The sequence below is a fragment of the Pteropus alecto genome, unplaced genomic scaffold, assembly GCF_000325575.1.
Source record: "Pteropus alecto unplaced genomic scaffold, ASM32557v1 scaffold24, whole genome shotgun sequence".
In the NCBI taxonomy this organism is placed as follows: domain Eukaryota; kingdom Metazoa; phylum Chordata; class Mammalia; order Chiroptera; family Pteropodidae; genus Pteropus; species Pteropus alecto.
Genome location: NW_006439192.1, coordinates 19,931,853 through 19,955,987, shown reverse-complemented (window position 1 = coordinate 19,955,987; position 24,135 = coordinate 19,931,853). Strand labels below are relative to the sequence as shown.

At 33.4% G+C, this 24,135-nt stretch overlaps 1 protein-coding gene across 2 annotated transcripts in view; it reads left to right on the top strand.

The window, feature by feature from the left end:
• The window catches only part of CFAP97 (cilia and flagella associated protein 97), a 29,421-nt gene extending 5,302 nt beyond the window's left edge, over positions 1 to 24,119 (top strand). For both annotated transcript variants that reach the window (XM_006916382.3, XM_006916381.3), the window contains exons 3-5: positions 9,954 to 10,219; positions 20,215 to 20,365; positions 21,451 to 24,119. In XM_006916382.3, coding sequence (XP_006916444.1) covers positions 9,954 to 10,219; positions 20,215 to 20,365; positions 21,451 to 21,578 — 545 coding nt within the window. In that variant the 3' untranslated portion in view covers positions 21,579 to 24,119. The remainder of the gene's footprint in view (positions 1 to 9,953; positions 10,220 to 20,214; positions 20,366 to 21,450) is intronic.
• The last annotated feature ends 16 nt before the right edge of the window (positions 24,120 to 24,135 follow it).

Here is a 24,135-nt window from a genome sequence, read left to right as displayed (position 1 = left end):
CTTGTGCTAACAACGAGAGTGATCTTTTAAAAAGTCAGTCAGTCTTACTAGTTTCTTTCTTAATTCTTCAGTGGGCTTACTCTTATATTAAAAATAAAATTTAAATTCCTTATCATAGCCTAATAGACTTGATATCAGTGATTCTTATCCCAGGTGGTATATTAGCATCATCTAGAGAACTAGTAAAACAAATTATAAAAACAAACTATTAAAACAGATACTGATGCCTAGGCCCTGCCACGGGGATTCTGATGCTATTGGTCCAATATGCTATTAAGGTTGATGAGAACCATTGCTCTGCATCATATCCTGTTTTTTAAAGTCTCCTATTATTTTACTCCAGTCACACTGCTTTCTTACTTTTCTCAGAACACACTGCACATCTGTGGGGCATTTGCACTTGTTGCTCTCTTTCTTTGCATAGTCTGCTGCTTTTTCTCAGGTCTCAGCTTATATATCACCTCAGCTTATATATCAGAGAGACTTTTTCTTAACATTCTATATGTTGTAGCTTCACACCCTCGACCCCTGCCTCTCTGACACAAAAACCTGTTTCCTTCCACAGAATACTTATTAGATCCTGGAACTTGTAAAGTTTGTTTATCTCTCCCGCTGGAGTGTAAGCAATATGAGGGCAGGAACTTATTCCTTGCTAGAATCCCCAAATCTAGCCAGTGTTGGCACATAATAGACAATATTTGTCAACTGAAGGAACTGTGAGGAAGTTTCTATTGTTGCACAACTCTAAAAAGGAAATATATTTCACATTTCACCAAAACTTCATTTTTGTAATAAGTTACCCATGAAATACATAGAATAAGTCTGTGCCTCCTTCTGTATTATAATAACCTTTAATATATTTGATATTCTTCTCTAGAGAAACTCTATAATTCTTTATCAAGCCATCCAGTGTAACAATTTCCACTTAAAAAAAATTTTTATGGCCACTTTCTAGTCTGTAAGATTATTTGTATGATTCATCAGATTGATGATTTCATCAAGTTGAGAACTGCATCTACATCTCTTAGAGTTCTATTTACCATATTAGAAATTAAATCAGAAATTTAAAAAAATATTAGTTTATTAAAGAACAGTAATAAACCTATTGTGTATTAACATAAGTTTTATGTAAACATAAGTTAAATATGTTTTATTGAACATAACTATATTTCCAAAAAATTAGTGATCTTTGCTAATCGCTAATACCTGGCAATAGAAGGTAATTGGATTCTCATGTCAGCTTCTGCATGAACTATTGTGATATATTGTTTTTGTTGAAGTATGTGAAGAAAATCTGACCTCACACAGATATGATTGGAAAATAGAGGAATCTTTTAATATCCTCTTTAATTTTAAATATTCTTTGCTACCACACCAATATTCTACAAGTAGTAGTTTCTTAAATGTTAGTTGCAATGTCAGATTTGAAATGAATATTAATTTGTCATCTGTTACATTAGAATTATTGATTTGTCTTACATTTTGAATGATTTTTGTAGCACTGATAGGTTATTTAAAAAATGTTGGTTCACTGAGCTTACAAATGTTGACACAGTTCATAATACACTATACAGAAATCATAGTCGTTAATATCACTACCAGTCTGGTTATAAAGCTCTTGGAAAGCTGTCAAACTCAAGTTTACCAAAAATTCTAATTTTTACTGAAGCGCTCATATTTTGTTATTGCCAACAAATACTGTCAGTTTTTTTCCTTAAAGTGACAGGATTATTTTTTAAAATCATATTTTTAATGCAAAAATTGGAAGGTAATCAAAATTAAGCCATAAAAATCCATCCAATGAGATCATACAGACTGCTCACTAATATTTTGTTTAATAATATGCATCTTAATATATTTTCCTTTTTTGTTTGTCAAATTTCTATTGCTGTATTGTTTTTAATAATTTCTACCGTGATTTATATGTGTTTAAAAGTAGCAGCCTAACACATGGCATTATAAAGTATCTTATAAAAATTTCTTATGAAATTAGGGTAAAGTAAGAATATAGATATTGAAAAGATAATGTTATAGAAGATAACAGTGTATAATATGACTTACAAGTTTTATTTCTTTTTAAAAATGTGGTCTTATTTGACTAAATCATAATTTTAAAGACTCACTCTTTTATTTTTTATTTTTGTAAGTACTATTTGATTCCACAAATTATAAGCACCACTCTGTTTTCCAAATGAGAATGAGCAGACATCGCCAATAAAAAGCTTATTTTAGGAAGAAAACACTTGATTTTCATTTGGAATTATCAGGTTTTTAAAAACCATCTAATGGAAAAATAGTCTGTGATATTTGAGCTTTTCGTTCAGGACCATCAATGATTATCTGTTTGTATTGCTTAGGATGATTTTGGATGCAAAAAACAAATTCCTAATAAAACCATGTTTCTCACATAACAGGAGGTCCAGAGATAAACAAAGCTTGAGGGTTGACTGATTCAGTGGCTGAAAAATGTCTTCAGGGACCCAGGTTCTACCACCCTGATCCCCTACCCTGGTATTAGCTTCATTCTTAGGTTGCTAGGAAATATCTGCAGCAATGTTTAATATTCACGTCCAGACATGACAGTGTTCAGAGAAAGAGAAATTATCTCCTCTTCATCTTAAATTAGAGGAACCTTTGTAAAAAATCACTTTCAACTGACTTCCACTTATGTCGCATTGCCTAGAATGGGGTTATACTCCCATTCCTGACATAGTCGCTGACAAGGGTAATGGGATTATTCCAGGCCAGTCGGATTCACCCTAAAGTTAGAGGTGGGAATCAGGAGGGGAGGTCAGCTTCCCCTGAAAGACATGGCTTCTTAGGAAAGGGATAAATGTCTTTAAAAAAAAATTGGGGATCTGTTAAGTAAAGGAAGAGGAAAATAGGAATGTATGCTAATTGGGCAACCAACTTTATCCACTAGGCCAGAGCTTGTCACCTTTAATATGCATACAAGTCACTTGGGGATCATGTTAAAACATAGATTCTGGTTCAGTAAATCTAGAGCAGAACCCAAGAAGCAGCATTTCCATCCAGCCTGGTGGTGATACCATTGCTACTGATCCAAGTACCACAATCTGAGTACCAAGACACTAAAAAATTATTTGGTTCCATGGAAAATAAATACAGGTGTCTTTCACTATTCTTATCTAATTCATTTCTGAAACTTAGTTGGATATGGAGAGCCTATATATTTTTAAGTTTGAAATGGGAATAATAACAATCACGCCTAAAATTCCTGAACAGTTTCCCCAAATATAATAGAAGCACTGAAATACCGTTTCAACAGGGAAACAGCTAAAATGTAGAAGAAAAGCTTTATTCATACTGTTGCACAGTAGGGAGCCCTGATCTCGCTAACCTGCTAGTAAGTGGTGCTCAAGGCTTTTAAACATACAGAAACAAAGGTGGCATTTGCCAGTTGGTACATCTGTGTTTGAAATCCAAATCATAACAATCACCATGGAGATGTGTGCATGACTATGCCAGTTCTGCACTCATTTCTCATTATACGTTATCACTTTCAACTACTACTATATGGGCTTTTCTGTGCCTCTTTGTCTCACCTCATTTCTTCACAACCTTTTCTACTTCCTTAGAATATAAATTTACTTAATGTGAGGAAGATGATAGTGATGATGCATACCACATTATAAAAATTATAAGCACAAGATGTGATCCTATCAGAACAGCTGAGGTGCTGAGGTAGGAACACAACATACTCTACATCCTCTCAATTTAAACATTTTCACTAATTTTTGATTCAGATAGTGAATTTTGAGTGACAAATTTTCAAGCCATTACAGCAAACATTGAGCTAGAGTCAGATAGTGAGGGATGCCTGTTTAGCTAACAGTATTAATGTTATTTATTAGTTTAAAATAACTTTTGTTAACATTTATTAATAAATTTGTAAATTTGAAAGAATTTCACACTATGAAAGCTTATGAAAAAAAGTGTAATAAAAGAATATAAAATCAGGTATCCCAGTTGTAGGCCCTGGAATAATGAAACTTGAATTTGGAAACGTACATAGCAAGGTGAAGAAAATTCTGCAAGTGGATTAAATATTTTAGGCTTCTGGGTGTTATTCACATGACCATAGATAAGCAGTAACTATTCTGTGCCTCCGTTTCTTCATTTGCAGTGCGAGCCATTGATAGAGGTTGCTAAGGCCTATTCTAAATTCAGGGTTCTGGAGTTCTATGAGAAATATAAGAATAAGGGAAAATCAATATAGACTAAAATTATTAGACATCTGACTTTAAAATAGACCTTGAAAATTTATTAGAATTTCTGAATATTTAGCCTCTTTTAGCTCAGTTGGATGGCTGATTTGAGAGACCTCCCACCCCTACCCCAAGCCTGCTTTTGTTATGTAAATGTTCAAAGCGAGTAGTAGCCTAAACAAAAGTTTAGGCATTGTGTTTTGGCATGAATCTCTCCTACTGGGAAAGTAGTAAAGTAATTTACATGACTAGACTTGAAGATATGTTTCATACTTCGTGTAGGTAAAATTAGATCAGTTAAGGAAGACTATGGAGGGCACAATAGAAACACTAAATGCTCCACTTCAAATTTTACTGCATAGATTCTGTATGAAATAATTAGATATATCATTACAGATGTATCCGAAGAAGAAAAACTAATATAAGAAAAAGAAATATGATTAAAGAAGCATTGATGAGCAAATAAACTGGTTAAGCTTATTGTTAAACTGACAACAACATAGGAGGGAATGAAGCAAAGTACCTTATTTAAGGGAGAGACGTGGACCCTGTTACACTCCATAAGAAAGAGGTTACCTTTACAGTAGTCTTCCTCCTCATCCTCAGGGGATATAGGCCAAGATCCCCCCCGACGGATGCCTGAAACCATGGATTTTATGGAACCCTATATATACTATGTTTTTCCCTATCATACATACCTATGATAAAGTTTAATTTATAAATTAGGCACTGTAAGAGGTCAACAATAACTAATAATAATAGAACACTTATAATAATATACTGTAATAAAAGTTATGCAAATGGCCTTGGGGCCATTATTAAGTAAAATAGGGATTACTTGAGCACAAGCACTGTGATACTGCCAAAATCGATCTGGTAACTAAATGGCTACTAAGTGACTAAAAGGGCGGGCAGGCAGTGTATACAGCATGGATATACTGGACAAAGGGGTGAGTCGCATCCGAGGTGGGACAGTGTGAGCTGTCACACTACTGCAAATAGTGAAACTGTGGATAACGAGGGGTTCCTATACTGAGATTAGCTACTAGCACATCCTCCCTGGCAGCATGTTTTATCCTTTTACTGGCAGCCTGCAGTAAACAGGATCCAGCTAGGTGAGCAGGAAATCTAAGATATCTTCAACACACTGCCAAGTATTACCAAACATTTGAGAAAAGCTAAAATCAAGGGAGGCTACAGACTGACAGATAAAGAACATAATACTTGAAACAGTTAAAAATGAAGCTCAAGGATTTTAGAGGGGATCTACAAAGACAAAACTATTTTCACTAATAGCACTAAGATGTGATTTGTTTTTTTATACTCTTCTGCCATGTGTGTACGATGGAGTTTTCCAGGGGCTACATGACAGTGACTGCACAACAGAGTTAAAGCAGAAGCTGATATGAGAATTCAATTGTCTTCTATTCTATTATGGCAAGCATCAAAAGATTTGCAAAAATGTTAGATTCTGCCACTTTTCTCACTAATTTTTTTGTTTTTTATAAAAATATGTTAACATCATTGGTTTGTTATTTTCAGATGAATTAATATCTAAATTTTTTCACTTTTATTTCTAACGTAAATATTGATAGATGTACCCCACATAAGCATTCTTTGGGGTCCTTAATAATCTCTAGGTAAGTAAAAGGGTCCTGAGACCAAAAAGTTTAAGAACTTTCATTTTAGAAGAATAGAATTAGATTTGTAGTCTGTTAGAGAAGAAGGGAGAAAAATTAGAGTAAAGAAGAAATTGAAGTGTTTTTTTTTTAAAGATCGTAGAAGAGATCAAACAATATAAGGAGATGGTTTTAACTTATCAGAGGATATTATCAGAGGGGATTAAAATTTTTAAATCAAATCCAACCTAAAAATATATTTTAAGTAATCTAGGAATAATAAAAATAAAGGCTTGAAAAATATATGTCAGGTAGGTATTAACAAGGAGAAGATAGAAGTATCAATCCTATTAGCATACAAAATAGAATTAAAGATGTAAAAAGCACGAAAAGGGACAAAGAAGGTTTGACAATAATTAACTAAATACACCAAAAAGATTTAACAGCCATTGATTTGAAATGTATGATAAAAGCAAAACAACTAGATAATGAAATTGACAAAGCCATAATCACTATGGAAAATTGATAACCTATGTTGCCCTTCCCCCAAAACAAAAAACAACAACAAAAAAACAGTAATTACCTGCCTGTTTGTGGACTGCACTTTGTCCACAGTTATTTTGTTTGTCTATCACTATATTTTTTTTTAAAGCGATGAAATATCAGTTGCTATTCCTACATATGAAATTTTCCCACTGCTTAGGATTTGGAGAGACTCAAAGAGCAGAGAACTGGAGTCATCTGAGAGCTGGTTTACTCACATGTCTGGTGTCTGGGTTTGGGATGATTTGAAGATCAGGACTGCTAAGCAGAGGGCCCACATGTGGCCTCTGCATGTGGCCTGGCTTCTTCACAGATGGCGGCCTCGAGATAGTTGGACTTCTTACATGGAGGCTCACAGCTCCAAGTACAGTGTTCCAAGAAAGCAGAAACCTCATCACCTTTTATGACCTAGCCTCAGAAGTCACATAGCTTCATTTCTTCCATATTCTATTTTAAACAGTTATAAACCTTCCAAGTTTCAAGAGGAGGAGTACAGACCCTCCCTTTTAATAGGACTGTCAAATAACTTAGGGACATGTTTTATCCTCTGTTCACACAATAATTTCTATTCCTCCCAAACGCAAAAATAAATTTTCCCTTTCCAAAGATTCTCTAACCTTAAGATCCAGGGTCTAAAACAGGTCCAAGTGTAGCTGAGGCTCCTCAGCCATGCTTCCTTAGTTACATGTGGCTCTGTGTACTTTGAGAGTCTTCTGCCAGGAGAGACTAGGAAGAAGGAGTAATTATAGTTTAAACCCTGTAAGTCCTGGCTCTTATATTCTCTCAAAATTTTGCTTGAAGGCTGATTAATTCCCTTTTTTAGTCCATCTCTATATATACTGTCTTATTATTGTGGATAAAACAAACCACTGATAACTTTCAACATTCTGCATGGAGATCTTCTTAGCCAAATCCACCAGCATCAGTAAGCACCTAGTCACAGCCAACAGTGTTCCTAAAATTCTGCTACTTCATCCTCTTCAACAGTCTCTAGGCCCTTCCATCTCTACTTGTCACCTGGTCTTAAAGCTAGTGCCATGTATTTGCGGTTTTTACTATAGTAGTACTCTAATTCCTGTTACCAAATTTGTTTTAGTAACTTGCTCTGATAACAGATCACAAAACTTAGATGTGTAAAGCAGTAGCCTAGGATGACTCAAAAGGTTAGGATCATAGTGCCTGCACAAAGCTTTATGTGGTTTGATTTCTTAACAGCCTGGCAGCCCCAAAGCAGTCAGACATATAGGGTGGCTCAGGGCCCCAGGGGCAAGTATTTCAGGAAGCAAAATGCTTAGCTTGAAGAGACACACCTTAGCTATATCATATTGGCCCAGCTGTATCATATTGGCCTGTGCAGTCACAAGCCTGCCCAGATTCAGAGGAAGGGAACTGGAAGAATGTCATAGGATTTCTCATCTGACGAGTTCATAAAGAAGACAAAAAACTTAGTAAAGTAAATTTAATTGTTATTCTTTGAATTATGATCTCAGTTTATAAGTGTTAGATTTTTATTTTAAAAAAACTTTTAAAATTACTTTAAAAAGCAAATACCATTTATATATATATATGGGATCATGAATATGTCTACAGGGTGGATTTTTTTTAACCGACAAATATATGAATAAGGCTTAATATGGCTTGGGATACAATTTTCAGTGGTAGCATTATTCATAAAATTTTTAAATTCTGGCCGTGTCTTAGATTAGAGAAAGTAAAGCTCTGATACTCCCAGTAAACACTGATATTGAAGTACTATGTACTCCCAGTAAATACTCCCAGTAAACACTGATATTGAAATACTATCAGTGTTAAACACTGATATTGAAATACTATAAAGGGCTTGAACAAAATTGTTTCGTTGAATAAAATTAGGAAAAAACAATATTTCCTAAATATAAGTTTAAATATGTACATATCTGTATAAATGTTTGTATCCCTGCAAGTTTATTCAAGTTAAAAAGTTTTTAGATCTTAATTAGAAAAAACAGTGGATCATATATTTAAAGTTGCCTCATACTAAAGCATATAGCCACTTTAGAAAAATGTAATAGTAATACTAGGTATCGGTATATAAACACTCCATACTTTGACATCAGAATTAGAATGCTCTTTTAAAAAATGAATTATGTCGAACTTCTGTATTTCTTTATTGCTATTGCCTTATTTTACTTTTAAATACTTTTTTTTAAATGCCATTAGGAAAATAGCTTACTTTTAATTCTCTTTATAATTTCATTTTAAAGGCTTTCATACATGGCTAGATCAATCTAAAAACCTTATTAAATTTTACAAAATGGGCATTTCTGGGAAGCAAGATAATTATGTACAGCACATCTATATCTTTCTAAATGTGTTCTCATTCAGATTTTGTCATTAACTTGGTATGGTTTCCAACAAATTATCAAGCATTAATTTCCTCATTTTTCCTGTCAAGAAGCCACTGTTAATTTTTTTTTTTTAAGTTTCTGTAATCTTTGTCTTCAGTTAAATGTAGGGAGGTAGACTTAAGTTTTTGTGACTGCTCAAATGTTTTAAGTTTTCTCTAACAGTCACATTTTTAAATGGGAGAAAAAATGCTATTTCCCCTTGTAGCACTGTGCTTTTAACAATATAAAATACTCAGCAAGAAAAAGGTACTTGCTTAATATAAAGGTACTCAAGTGAAAACGAATAATGGTTACTTTAAAAATTAAAAACAAATACGCCAGTATGTCATATGATATAATATATTCATTTTTAGTACAGACGTAAGCTGAAACATTTGGGGAGCTTAATTTAGAAACTTCTAACAAATGTTTAGTAATAATTGTAACGGAAAATTGTTATAAAATTTAATTGTTATAAAATTGTTATGAAAATTTAAGAGTTGTTGAAAATTGTTATGTGGAAATTTAAGAATTAAACATGTTGGTAAAAATTTTATTTAATAATCATAGTATACATAATAGGTTTCTTGGTTAAAAACTCCTATGTAATGTCTTCATTTTGGCTTCTGTTTAGTTAGGAATAACATGTTTGACTTTTACAGTAGAAGTATTTGTTTTAATGCCAATATTACAACCATAAGTTGAAAGTTTCAGAATATTCTGGGTTTATTTTTGCCATTTTCTAGCCATTGTTTCCATCAGTCATTGCTGAGGACTTCTTTTTTTGAAGTGTGCCTTCCAACAAAAACTGTAGAAATTAAGTATTGTATGGTTCACTCAACCAGAGGTTTCTAACCTCCCCAACTATTAAGCTACCTTAGGGAAACAAAATGAACATGACAAAAGCATTTTCCATAAATTATACCTATCTTAGAACCAGTACCATGTACATTTCTAATTAAAATAATTTCATTGTATTTGTATAGCTTTTATCCCTAAAGAACCCAATGAGCATAAAACTAAGCTGCCTCTGGGTTTTTTTCTACACAATTGTAGTTTAGATGTCATTAACATTATTTCATACTTACCTTTTCATGAATTAATGTAGTTTCCATTTTTAAGAGTTAAAGCATGTACTATCATATTGCTGTGCTACTGTCTTTAACTATTTTTCCCTTTTTCGTTCATTTCTGTAGCTTTTCTGGAATTAGATAAAAAGGGACCACAGAAACATCACTTAGATCAGCCTTCAGTAGCACCTAGGAGAAACTACTCTTTCACAAGAGAGGAAGTGAGACAGATTGATCGGGAAAATCAGAGACTTTTGAAAGAACTGTCAAGACAGGCTGAAAAACCAGGAAGCAGAAGTACAATTCCTAGATCGATTGGTCATCCACCTAAGTTATATCACAGTGCTCTTAACAGACAGAGGGAACAACAAAGGATTGAAAGAGAAAATTTGGTAAGTAACTGAAATTTTTTAGTCATCCAAGAAAATGAATTTGTACTGATTTTAAGTCCAATTTGCCAGAAACTCAAATAGAGCCCAATTTTCAAACTTAATCACATAAAAGTAGTTATAGATATGTTTGTCATGAAAAATATATTATGAACTATAAGCCTGCTTTTTTTTTTAAATCTAGCAAACTATAAGGGAACATTAAATGAAAATACTGAAAGCTCCATTATTTATTAAATCACTGCAATAGTACATGAAATGGTGTCCAGGGGTCAGATACATATATCTTCTGTGAAGTATTCAGTCACTAGCTAAATCTATTTCATTTTATCCTCAAAAGGTAAAAAAAAATTATATATCATTTATTTTAAAGGATAAATAAGTTCTCAAAGAGGCCAGATTTGGTGATCTGCTACTCAAATGTATGAAAGAGATTGATTATTAAAAATCATAGTTACATTTTGATGTTCTAAGGAATGTATATATATGGAGACTGTAGAAAATCTTTACACTAAAAACTATTAGTCATAGCCTTTTCCTTCATAAAATTCAGTTAATCATAATTGCTGATATTTACTGAGCTCTTACTAATGACAGACATTATTCTTAGTGTTTTCCAAATGTTAACTTATTGAATCCTGACAATATTTTTCAGGTAGGCACTTTTATCCATACCTTACAGATGAAATAACTGAGACCTAGAGGGGTTAAATAATTAGCCTAAGGACACGGAGCTAGTAAGTGGCTGAGCCAAGATTCTAAACCCAGGTGGTGTCTTAAACTAAAATTAGATCCTTAATGAGCACATAAATTCAGAATTAAAATAATTGATAAACCTTTATAATTACTAAAAAAGTTTACAGAAATTCACCCCTATGTTTCATCATCAGTAAAGTCCTATTTATGTACTTACCTGAAATTATTACAACCCTTATAAATTTCTTTATTACCATCACTAACACCAAGAGTTGGGGAGCTGGGGTGTATATTTACAAAAAAATAGTAAAGTCTTAAATCTTTCAGGAAGATTACCTTGCATGTGGCAAGGAGTAGATAGCAACGAAACAAGTCGAAATGAGGTTGGTGGGTAGTGAGCTGGTGATAGCTTTCCTCATATCACTGTAGCAATTTCAAGATTCATTCATAATTTATGAAAAGGCGAAATCACTATGCCTTTTTGGTTTATTTGTTTTCACTCTCCCACATGGCTCTGGAGCCTATTTTATTGATTTAACAAGCAGTTACACAGTACATACTGTTTTATAAATTGTAGGTCATTTAATCCTCTTGGTAACCTTATAATATAATCACTGTTGTCGTGGTGGAATAAATGGGACACTGAATGGGACACAGGGACTCCCTCAAGGTCAAAGAGCTAGCAGGGTCAAACAGGTTACCTAGCTTTGGGTGACTTTTTTTAACAGCTCTTTTGAGATAGAATTCATATACCCATTTAAAGTATATAGTTGATTCAACTCAATTGGTTCTGGTATGTACATTGTTGATTTTTTAAAAGTTGTAGTAAAATAGAACAAAATTTGCTATTTTAACTGTTTTTAATTGTTCAATTCAGTGGCATTAATTACATTCACAGTATTGTGCAACCTTAATACTATCTATACTCTGGACCTGTTAAATAATACTTTCCATTCCCCCTTCCCCTCAGCCCTTGGTAACCTCTGTTAATCTATTTTCTGTCTTTAAGAATTTGTCTATTGCAAATATTTCATGTAAGTGGAATAATACAGTATTTATTGTTTTGTGTCTGGCTTTTTTCACCTAGTATAATGTTTTCAAGGTTCATCCATGTTATAGCCTATATCAGAATTTTATTACTTTTTATGGCTGAATAATATTCTGCTATATATATGTGCCACATTTTGATTATCCATTCATCTGTTGATGGACCCTTGGGTTGTTTCTACCTTTTGGTTATTGAGAATAATGCTAGAGAACACTGACATAAAAGTATCTGTTCAAGTCCATGCTTTCAGTTCCTGTGGGTATATACCTAAGAGTAGAATTGCTGGGTCATATGGTAATTTTAAGTTTATCTGTTCAAGGAACAAACTTTTACTTTTGAAAAGTTGGAAGCATTAATATCTAGTGGCTATTCTGTATCTGAATAAGATGAAAACTGTTAGCCGTTTCTGTTTATAGCTTTTATTATCCCCCAAATCAGTTGTATATTCAAGCTATAAACAATGGAAAATTATCACTATTTTATCTTTACCTCATATACTTAGTAATTTTTCTCCATTTTATAGAAAGATCTTATTTGTCATACTCAAGAACATTAGAAACATAATGCGAGCCACATAATATAATTTAAAATTTTCCAGTAGTCAAAAAGGTCAAAAGAAACAGGTGAAATTATTCTGATATAATATTTTATTTAACTGAATAAATTCAAGATACTACATTTTGACATGTAAGCAATATTAAAAATTAATGATGAGCTATTTTGCTTGGGTTTTTTTTTTTTAGTACTGCCTTTGAAATCTGTTGTATATTTTACACTTAGAGTACATCTCAATTTAGACAAGCCACATTTCAAATGCTCTGTAGCCAATGGCCTTGGACAGTGCAGCTCTGAATAAAAAACTAATTCATACAGAAGTGAAAAAAGTAGCTTAAAATTAAACAAGAAAGTAAATATAATTTATTATAAAATATCATTTATTACATTTTGTAAGGAAAGCTAATCTTCCAGATTTATGTTTAACCCTTTATTCTATAAACCAAAATAAAGGTAACTCTATATCTTTTAAAACTTTTCTTGGCTTTTCTTTTGCATTTATTCTTCATAAAGACTGATTCTTTTTTTAAAAAACCTATTATAAATTTTCATTGGAATTGTGTTAAATTTATATTTTAATTGTAGAGTAGCACTCTTAAAATATTACTTTCCTTGCCAAAAATATGGTATGTTGTCTCATTTATTCAAGTTGTCTTATATTCTATCTTAGTAAGGTTTCGTAATTTTCTTCAAAACTATATATTATATGCTATTGTGCATGATTATTTTATTACATTTTCCAACTGCTTACTTTTGAACTATTGATTTTTGTATATATATTTTATAACCAGCCACCTAACAAACCCATATGTAGAGCCACATTGCCTCTAATCATTCTTCAGTGTGAGCTGATATACTTTTTAATTTGTTTGCTAGGCTGTTCATAGTCAAAACACATGTGTCCATGCACATGTACACATACACACACTTTTATAGTTCTGTGTCAGATGTACTGCACAAGCAGAGGCCATTACTTTATAATTTTTATGATTTGTATTTCTTCACTTTCTTCATCTCTAGTGATAGAGATCAATTCACATGGCTAAACAGCATGATGGCTAAAGCATTTCTGTTCCATTTCTGTTGCATGTTACCAATCCAGAGGCTGTTCAGATGCATATAATTCAAGACAAAGAAGTAGTGCTGTGCAGAGGAGGTAGAAAAAGAGAGGAGAGATATTGTATAAAATTGAGTCATGAGCTTTAGGGTTAAAAGCATGGTGTTAATCTGTCTTTCTGGTTTAGTTTGAGATCTTCATTATTTGTTTCAATAGGCAAATATACCTTTCCCTCTCATTCACAAGGGAAATAAATCAAAGGAATAATGAAGAAAAAGTAATTTTGTCCAGTAGAGGGAGTGCTTGCTACATATAGATTCAGTTATATTAGAACTTTATTATTTCCAAAAATGGGACTAATTTTTTATTTCTTGAATCTTGAAATATCTTCATCTGAACATAATATGAATCATATTTTTATGAAAGAGCATAGGAATAATCTTAGCAGAAGGAGAGAGGGTCAGCAAGGATAGTAGTTTATAGTTTCGCTTTACTCTCTAAAAGAAATGAGACTATTTCATTCTTTTAAATGTATATCAAGTTTCCTGAGCTGTGAAAGAAGGGGCGAGGGGTGGGGTGGTAGTAATTGATGAGGGAAGAAGTAAGATTCCTATAGGAATGTATCAGGATTAGAGCCTAGAGTTCAAATGGAGTTAACTTATTTTAATTTTAAATCTAGAGAGAAATAAGTAGACAATAAAGTAGACCATAATTTTTCCACTCAGGAGTTCCTGTGTTAAAATATTATTTTTAAAATAAAAGTAATGCACATATAAATTTAGAAAATTCCAACTGATCTTAAAAACATTAAATAAAAATAAAATCCTCTCCTGTTCTTTGCTGGTCTAGGAGAGTAATTTTAGAGCTCTTAGAATGTGAAGGCTATTAAAAGCAGAGTGATATGTTTTCATAAAGATGAAGATTTATAGCAAATCTTATACCTGCTATAAGTATTAATCTTTTGAATAATCGGTACCTTTATTCTAAGATCTTGAAATAATTTACAGTTTATTCAACCTGGTTTTCCTTCTTCTCTACTTAGTGTCTGTTTTCTCCTTCCATAGAAGAAATAAAGCTAATGATAACTAAGTATGACTCCAGCTGTAGAAAATTGGGGAACAGTCTTGATTTTTCCCAGCTATAGGACAGTTGTTAGTCTTTAATCCCTTCAGGGTCTTTGCTTTATCACTTTACAAACAATTAAGCAATTCCTCTGCTGACAGCTGTAGAAATCTTTAACGCATTAATTATTCATTCATTTGTTTTAACTTTTCTACCTCAGAAGACAGACAGGATTCAGGCTGGGTTAATTTTCTTTCCAAAAACAATAATACTTCCAAGATAAAAAAAAAAAAAGAAATATTTGGATTCATTATTAGAATCAGATTCGAGTAGCAATTCTAAAATTTTGTAAAACAAATTGGAATATAAGTAACCATTCTTACCATTTTTCAATTCTGCAAAGATGTCTAAGACACTGCAAAGAATATTGAAAATATATTAAATAATGCCTTGTCAAGTAATTTATAACTTAGCTGGAAAGATAATACTATTACTTGTTAAACAGCTAGAAAATAATATGAAGCAACATTAATGATAGCATTCATATTTAATAAGTTTTTCCTGTATATGCCAGGCACTGTTCTGAGCAATTCATGTATATTAGCTCACTTATTACTCAAAGCTGATTCTGTGAAGTTATTTCATTGTGAGGATAGTTCCCTATTAAGTCATTTGACCAAGGTAACACAATCAATAATAAAGCTAGGATTTAAATCCAGGTCTTTACTACTAGAGAGTTTACATTTTTATTCAGTCTATTACACATGTTACAACATTTTGAACTATCATTTTTAAGTTTTATGGAGGCGTATCAAATAGATTACTAAACTGAAATGTATGTGCTTTCTAAAAATTTATTTTAATTAGTTTCAAGTATACAGTACATTGGTTAGACATCTATAGAGTTCGTAAAAACAATCCCCCCAATTACTCCCTCCCTCCCCTGACCCTCCACGTAGCCAACGTATTAATTCTAACTGCATTCGCTATGCTGTGCTCCCCATACCCATGACCATCCATCAGGTACTAATTTGTACTTCTTTAATCCTTCACCCCATTCTCCCAGCTCCTCAAACCCCCCTCCCCTCTGTCCATCACCAAATTGTCCACTATATTTGTGAGTCTGTTTTTGATTAATTCATTCTTTTTATTCCTTAGATTCTGCATCTAAGTGAAATCATAGAGTTTATCATTCTCTGTCTGACTTAAATACCTTCTAGGTATTTAAAGCAATATCTTTTTCCATCCCCTTCCTTTTAGTCTGTATGTGTCTTTTAATCTGAAGTGAGTCTCTCGTAGGCAGCATATGTATGGGTCTTGTTTTCTTATCCTTTCAGCCACTCTATCTTTTGCTTGGAGCACTTAATTCTTTTCCATTTAAGGTACTTATTGATAGGAATGTAGTTGTTACCATTCTTTATTCCTGTTTTTGATACATGTTTTTTCTTCTTAAAGAAGTCCCTCCAACATTTCCTGTAATAGTGGCTTGGTGTGATAAATTCCTTTAGCTTATTTTTATCTGGAAAGCTCTTTATCTATCCTTCAACTCTAAGTGATAACTTGTCTGGATAAAGTATTGTAGATCCTGGGTCTTCATCCTGTCAAATATTTTTTGCCAAGCCCTTCTTCCTGCATAGTTTCTTTTGAGAAATCAGCTGCCAGTCTTATAGTGTTCCCTTATAGGTAACTATCTGTTGTTCTCTTGCTGCTTTTAAGATTCTCTCTTTGTATTTAACCTTTGGCATTTTAATTGTGATGTGTCTTAGTGTGGGCCCTTTTGGATCCCTGGTTTTTGGGATTCTCTGAGCTTCCTGGGGTTTTATGTCCATTTTCTTCACCAAGTTAGGGAAGTTTTCCATCATTATTTCTTCAAATAGCTGTTCAACATCTTGATTTTCTTCAAGTACGGATATTTGGACCCATAATACTGTCCTGTATGCCCCTTAAATTCTTTTAGTTTTGGCATCACATCTCTTGCCATTCTGATTGAGTGTCCTTGGCTTTCCCATCCTCTAGATAGGACATTTGATCCTTTTCTTTATTCACTTTGTTTATTCCTTTGTTTATTCCATTTAATATATTTCTCATCTCAGATAATGTGTTCTTCATTTCAGACTGGTTCCCTTTTATAATTTCCATTTCCATATTTATGTTTTTTATCTCTTTGTTGAAGTTCTCCCTGAATTTATCTACACTTCCCAAAAGTTCATTGAGCATCTTTGTAACCAGTGTTTTGAACTCTGCATCTGTTAGATTACTTGACTCCATCATAGCTGGATCCCTGTTCTGTTCTCTCATATGGTGTCTGCTTCTTTGTCTTCCCATTTTGGCTGCCTTTCTGTGTCTGTTTCTTTGTACTAAGCAAAGCTCCTAAGTCTCCTAGTCTTACTAGTGTAGATTTGTGAAGTAGGTGTCCAGTGGCACAGTCCTGAGAGGGGTTGAGCTGCAGGCCATACTTAGCCCAAGCCTCTACCCCTCCAGGGCCACCTGTTAAAATTCAGCAAGCAATACACAAATGCTGTGTTTATAGTTGCCTCAAAAGGCCATGCCAGAAACCAAGGCCAGCTGCCTCCAGAGTGAGTCTAGGCACTGCTCAGCAAGGAGCACGTGACTTACTGAGAGTATATGTACCTGGATGTGGCTTAGGTGGAGCCGTGAGTTGGGAGAGGCGTGGTTTCAGGGGACTCTCTGGGTGGAGCGACCTCTGTTATCCAGTTTGATGATGTCACGGCTGTGGCAGCACTGTGTCCGGTGCACTGGAAACAGAGAGGGCTCAACAGAGAACAATGGAGACCACCAGCACTTCTGTACAGAGCATGTCTCACCTTGGCCCTCACTCTGACAGTGTCTCCCTGTAAGTCCCTGGTGCACCCTGAGCACAGCCAAATGGGCACTGGTACTCAGAGCAAGCAGGTCCCTTACCGCAAAAATCCACTCGCACCGCAGCCCCTTTAAGAGGCATCTGCCGCTGCAGCTGCCTCTGCCACAGCCTCCATCTCACTCGCTGCTCTAGACTGGGCAACCTTGTGTCCTTGCCCTGTCCTACCTTCTGCCCGTTGCAGGGTGATTTCTTGGATTTCTCCCTCGTTGTATGGTTTGTTCATCAAGATCCCAGATGATTTTTCCTTGCTGCTGCTCCTTGTTTCCATCACAACTTTAATTTGGTCGCCAGAGAGATGAACAGAGCCTCTATCATCTATGCCATTCTTTTTCCTCCTTGAAATATATATACTTTTGACTTTAGGTTTTATACTGTAATTATTCATATTTTGATATCATTTATACAAGCAAGAGCTATTTCTATCTGAAATCATTCCTTTAGCTTTTGCTTAGCTTATTTAATTCATATGACACAGACTGATAACATGGTGTGGTTCCATGTGGTTTGGATGGCTGAGCCAAAGCATTCTCTTATTTCTCCCGAGTTTCTGCATGTAAATCTGCAGAATAATGGGTTTACTTTTGGCCTTATTGTGAAATTATTTCAGAATTGATTTTGATGATATTTATATGTTTTACATCTGATTAATATGCATTGTAAGTTTCTTAAAATTTTATGAAGGAAAAATACACATCCAACCAAATAAACTTTAAGAGTTTATCTAAAAAGTATTGAAACTTCCACCAGTAAAAAAGCAAAATTAGTAGGTAACTGAAAATAACAAGTTTTCTGTCCCATCCATTTCACCCTGTACATCTCAATAGGTAGTTAATAATAGATAATTAGATAAAACATAAAATGTTGCTCTCCCCAGTAAAATACATTGATATGTGTGATACATAGGAAGTTTTTTAATCAGTCTTAGACCTGATAAATGTCTTAAACCTGCAATGCTATTATCATCCCAGCTAAGTTACAAATTATAGATGGCAGTATTCTATATTTTTTCTCATATTCCTTCCACTATCTTACATAGCTCACAGCATTTAAAAACTAGATAGAGAAGATACAATCTTAGGAGGTTTTGCCTCCTAAATTATACAACTTCTCTGTCTACAAAAAGAGAAAGACAATGCATTATGACGGAAAGAACATAGACTTTATAGATGGAACCATGTTTAAATCGTAACTCTCAACTCAGCAAAGAAAACCACTAACTAGTTGGGTAAGGCTTCCCTGAGCAGTTGACTCTTTTCTAGCCTTGGAAAGCTGTAAACTGAGGAAGTGTGTTGCATGCAGAAAGAATAGTTGGCAGGCTAAGTTCTTAGTTAGTATGTCTGTTTCTTCATGTGTTCTGCACATCCACCATTTGTCTCCCAAGTTCTGTTTATTTCTATAACAGCTTCCTTCGCTCTCTTTTCTAAATAGCTTTTCCCCTGTATGTTTTGATTTATTCTTCCATCATCTATTCCTTCTCTGGGATTGCTCAGGAACACTGATAATGGAACCTCAGAATAGAAGGGTAGGGGGTGAAAATGCTAAAAGCAAAACACTAGGTTGGGAAGAAGTTCTGGAAACGTTTCATGGTGATGGTTCACAATGATGTGAATGAACTAAATGCTTAAAATGGTAAATTTTATTTTGTGTATATTTTACCACAATAAAAGGAAAATAAATTGAAGAAGAAGAGAAAAAGATTGTGTAGAGGAAACTTGTCCTATGACAAACTATGAGGCTTATTTTTTAATGTGAATCTTGGTGAAGAATAGCATTCTCTTTTCAGGTAAAATTCAACATGCTACAGAGAAATTTTAAATCAATAAAGAAAACAATGAAACACAACCATGGATCAGTTCCTCAATCCATTGGTCTGCTTGAATAATCCTTTCTCAATGATACCTGAGAAAATCAAACAAAAGAAACACCTTCACCTTCTGATTTGTGAAGAAAGAAAATAAAATTCAGAACATATATATTAGACTCTTATTAATCATATTAAAGAAAATGCCATGTTATTGGATATTATGTTGCCTTGGCTAGTTGGTTTAGATATCCTTTAAAAAGTTTTATATTCTGTGGTAGTTGATTTTCAAACTTCTTGGCAGCATAACCATTTTTACCTCCCAAACTAGATTTTAGGAAGAAATGAAAATATGAATCCACCATAATATAAAGATAATATAATGATACCATATAACATAAAGAATATAAAAGACAATTCAGAAAGCATAGTTGGGTTGGTAGAAATTAGTAGTGAGAGACCTAAGAGCTCTATCCACTTGGCTTTTCCTCAAGTCCTACTCGCCCTAGAGGCACTGTTAGGAAGTCGGAACAGGTCAAAAGCCACCGCTCTATAATCATATATAGAATTTATAGAAGTTTTGATGTTTATGGTTATTTCAGGGCTCTTAACATTATGATTCCCATTATGTCATTTCTATGAGAAAATCGGGTTTAATGTATTAAAACTTACAGCACCTTTTCTAAGATTGTAACCTGACGTAAAAGAAAGTTGTGCCTGTAATCCATTGTTAAAATCATAGTGGTTTTTGTTAGTTATACAATAGGTGAAAATCCTTAAAATTTCCTAAAGGTATATTATTTGAAATATTTTTTTACATAGTATAAGTGTTTGCCTTTTTTAAAAATATTGTTATTTATCTAACATTGAATTTCAAATTGATTGTCTTTAAATGAAGGCTTTATTGAAAAGACTTGAAGCTGTGAAACCAACAGTTGGTATGAAACGCTCAGAGCAACTGATGGACTATCATCGCAACATGGGTTATCTTACCTCATCACCATCCTCAAGACGAGTGAGGTCGACTCTTGGCCAATATAGCCCATTAAGTGAGCACATTCAAAATTATTTTGTACTTGTTTGTATCTCTAATCTTTTTTTAATGTTATGTTTTTATGACAGAGTTTTAAAATGCTGACTTCTGGAATGAATTTTGTTTTCCTTGTGTTAATTCACTTAATCTCAGGTTTCATTTACAGCAGGTAGTGGCAACATAGGAAGAAAACCAGGAAAAAAGAAAATTGAAAATATCAGTAGTTTTCTTAGATAATGGAAGGGAGACTTAATTTCAATATGTTTATTAAAAGAAGAAATGAATAGATGTGCCATTTAAATGTTGCCGAAACATTCTGCCTGGCCAGTGGAGAATTTTGGTAATATCTTCAGCCCTCAGATGTACTTTGTCTTCCTCATTGAGGAACTAAAACAAAAATTAGCAATCTGTGGAGTCATCAGATATAGTCCCTCTTAATGTTTGATATGTGATCAGTTACACATCTAGTCAGTGATGTATCTCAAAGAATGTAGGCACAGAGTGACCACTTAGTGCTAAGTTATGCAACACACAAAAAGGCCAGACCTCTTCCATTACACAAATCTGTCCTGTTACTTCATGTATGCATTCTGAACTATGAAAAATAGAAGCCAATACTAAAAGAAAGTTGGAACCACTTAAAGTGCCACAACTTCCTAGTACTCATGTGAGTCTTAAATAATCAAATGACTAGTAATTCCATTCATTTTTTTCTCCAAGTATCACTTCCTTGGTATAGTGACTAAGATAGCATCTTGATCCAACAACTCATACTTAGTATTATGTCTTGAATGTGGTAAATTATTTGTTGAATAAATGTATAAATGGTTATACAGAGATTTTTTTTTCCACTTGAATCATTTCAGAAACTTTTTAAAACATTTTTTTCCACCCAAATCTATTGAATCAAAATCCCATAGAGTCTGGCCATGTTGAACTCTGAAGTACATTTCTGGTTGAAAATTATATTAGACTATTAAACACGTGAGAGAAGAAAAATTTAGTCTGGACTTAAAATTAGGAGAGGAAGTTTATCAGATGATAATTTTTATATTTAGTTTAAATAATTCAAATTATTTCTTATTTTTCATGTATTTTCAGGAGGCGCTTCTAGGACATCCAGTGCTACCAGTGGTCTCAGTTGTAAGAGTGAGCGATCAGTTTTTGACACATCAGGCGGCCTGTTGCTGAGACCTAAGCCCCCTAATGTCCGTACAGCTTGGTTATAAAAACTTTTTATTTTAAACACTGTTCATCCAATTCTTTTTGAAGTGCTCTTGTATATTACTATAATTCTCTGTGTAATAACCAAATACTATAATAACTTTTAAGAATTTTAAGGTATACAACAGTGAGTTGTAATTTATTATAATTCAGTGCAAAATTGTTTTCAAAAAAAGACCAAGTAAAATCAGTGTTTCCTATGAAGATGTATTTATATGAGCTGTATACGTATTTAACAGAGAAATGGTAGTGTGCATGTATATTTTCTCAACATAGAAATTGATTCTTCTGTCATGCTGACGAAAACAGTTATGATAGTATCACTGCACGTTGGACCTAAGATGTTAACTACGAAGGTCTCATTTTATGGTTTCTTTGGTTGTTTTTTTCCATTTGTTGTAAACTTTAAACTATGAGCATAGCTCTTAAATTTGACTGGCTTTGTTTTCTTTTTGTTTCAGAATTTAGGTGTTGTGACTCATAACTTGATTGTCAGGTATACTTTCTTATCATAAAACAAATCTTGAAATTTGTTTTCATTGGTAGAGCTGATTTAGATTTGATAAGTAGATTGAGAGAAGCTTGTACTGGAGCAATCCTCATGATTTGCTAGAGGTATCTACTACCTCTGTGTAGTTGTGCTCAGTTAGATCTTAAAAATTTAATCGACTATTCCAAACCATTTCAAACTGTGAGTATTAGGAAGTTCAACTTAGAAGCCCTTCTTTCATGTTTTTGTACATTCAAGTAAAATGCTGTTAATGATTCTGAGAAATGAGGTAGGCTTTAGAGCTACAATCTACTGCATTATGAATAGTTTGTCCAAGGATCAGTACATCATAAAGACAAGTATTTGTCGAATCAGCAAAATAGCACTACCAGTTTGAAGACTAAGCAGATCCTGAGTTGTGTCAGAACGGTGTTTTAAGTGATACTATTAACAAGTTGTGTTATATTTAGTATTTATTGTAGTAAAAGAAGATAAATAAGAAATACATTGTCTCACAACTTTAGAATCCCAGCTAGAGTTTTTAAGAGCTGAAAAAGAAAACTAAAATGTGAAGGGGAGAAAAATCACATATTCGTTGAGACTACTTTAAATGTCTGCTAATTTTCTTGTCTTGTTTTGGTTTGGGCTTACAGACTGAATCCTGGAAATATTTTTGCCAGTTCCACTTTTAAAGTACTAGTAATCTTAATGGCGTTAGTAATGCCAAATAGGGTGTAATACAGTTGACTTTTGAAATTAGAGTATTTTTCTGGCAATCTATAGGTGCTTATTTTATCCAACAAAGTGCATCTCGGTCACAGTTGCTTTGCTGTCCCAGTTATCACTGTTTCTCATTACTGGCCTTTTCAGTATATCTTTAGAATGTATTGGAAAGTTTCCATGTTAAATGCCAAACCTTTTTTTTAATATACATATTTGATCTGTAGCCACAAGAAGAAGATTTGTATTTTTCTGGGTTAACTCAAGCACTATAGCATGTATGCTGAACTTAACTTTTCTTAACCCCTTTAGAAGAAAGCCAAACTGCATTCACTAAACATCAATTCAGAATCTCTTGATCTTAGTTTGTATTGATAGGTTTTGTTTAGGATAGGGCATGTGAAGCATGGGAACAGTGGAGCTAAAACACTTCATGTGAATACAACCTGACTGAGATTTTTGTGCTTCTTTTTTTGGGCTACGATGTTCATTCATTGTTATTTGGTGCTCTCTGTTATAGTGAACAGGTTTTTACATCATTTAGTATTCTGCTTTATACATAAACTTTAGCTATACTAATCCAAGGTTTGGTTTTTTAACTTATTGCACTTTTAGTGTTTGTATAACGACCTGTCTTTAAGGAAGGATAGGATAATGCTGAATTTAAAACTCAGCATTTGAACATCTGTCCAGTAGTGATTAGCCAATATTTTAAAATTGATTTTTAAGTTGTTAGGGGAAAATATACATGAAAGCTTTTAATGTTCATAATGGCATTAGTCTCTGAGAACATTTTACATGGTTTTGCTGCCATATGTCAAGTATAATACATAATTTCATAGATAAGTATCTAAAACTTTGATTTTAGATACTAATTTAATGCCTTTAGTTTTTACTGCATTGACAGGGGAGGTTCATCTAGGTATAACAGTGATTCATCTTGAAGTAAAAGTTGGGAAAAGCAACAATTTTTTTTTTTAAAGCAGAATTTACAACTTGTCATGATTACTTATATACGATAAGTATAAGGATAGAAGTTGAAAAATGTGATATTCTCATAAGTCAAGGTACTTTGAAGTTGTTATGGTTTGAGGCATTTTTTGAAGGAATCTTAAGTATACTATTTTCATTTTCAAAGCACTACTTTATATTTGGTTCACTGTACCTTAATATATATACTGTGAAGATTTATATCTGCAACTAGAAATTATATCAACCCAAGGTCTAAATTATTAGGCAAGATTCCTATTGAGAATTATTTTCATACCTGTCAAATGTTAAACTAATGTTGCCTCCTTTTTAATAAGGTTCTATTAAAGACTTTGAACTAAAAGTATTTCCTGGAGAGCTGT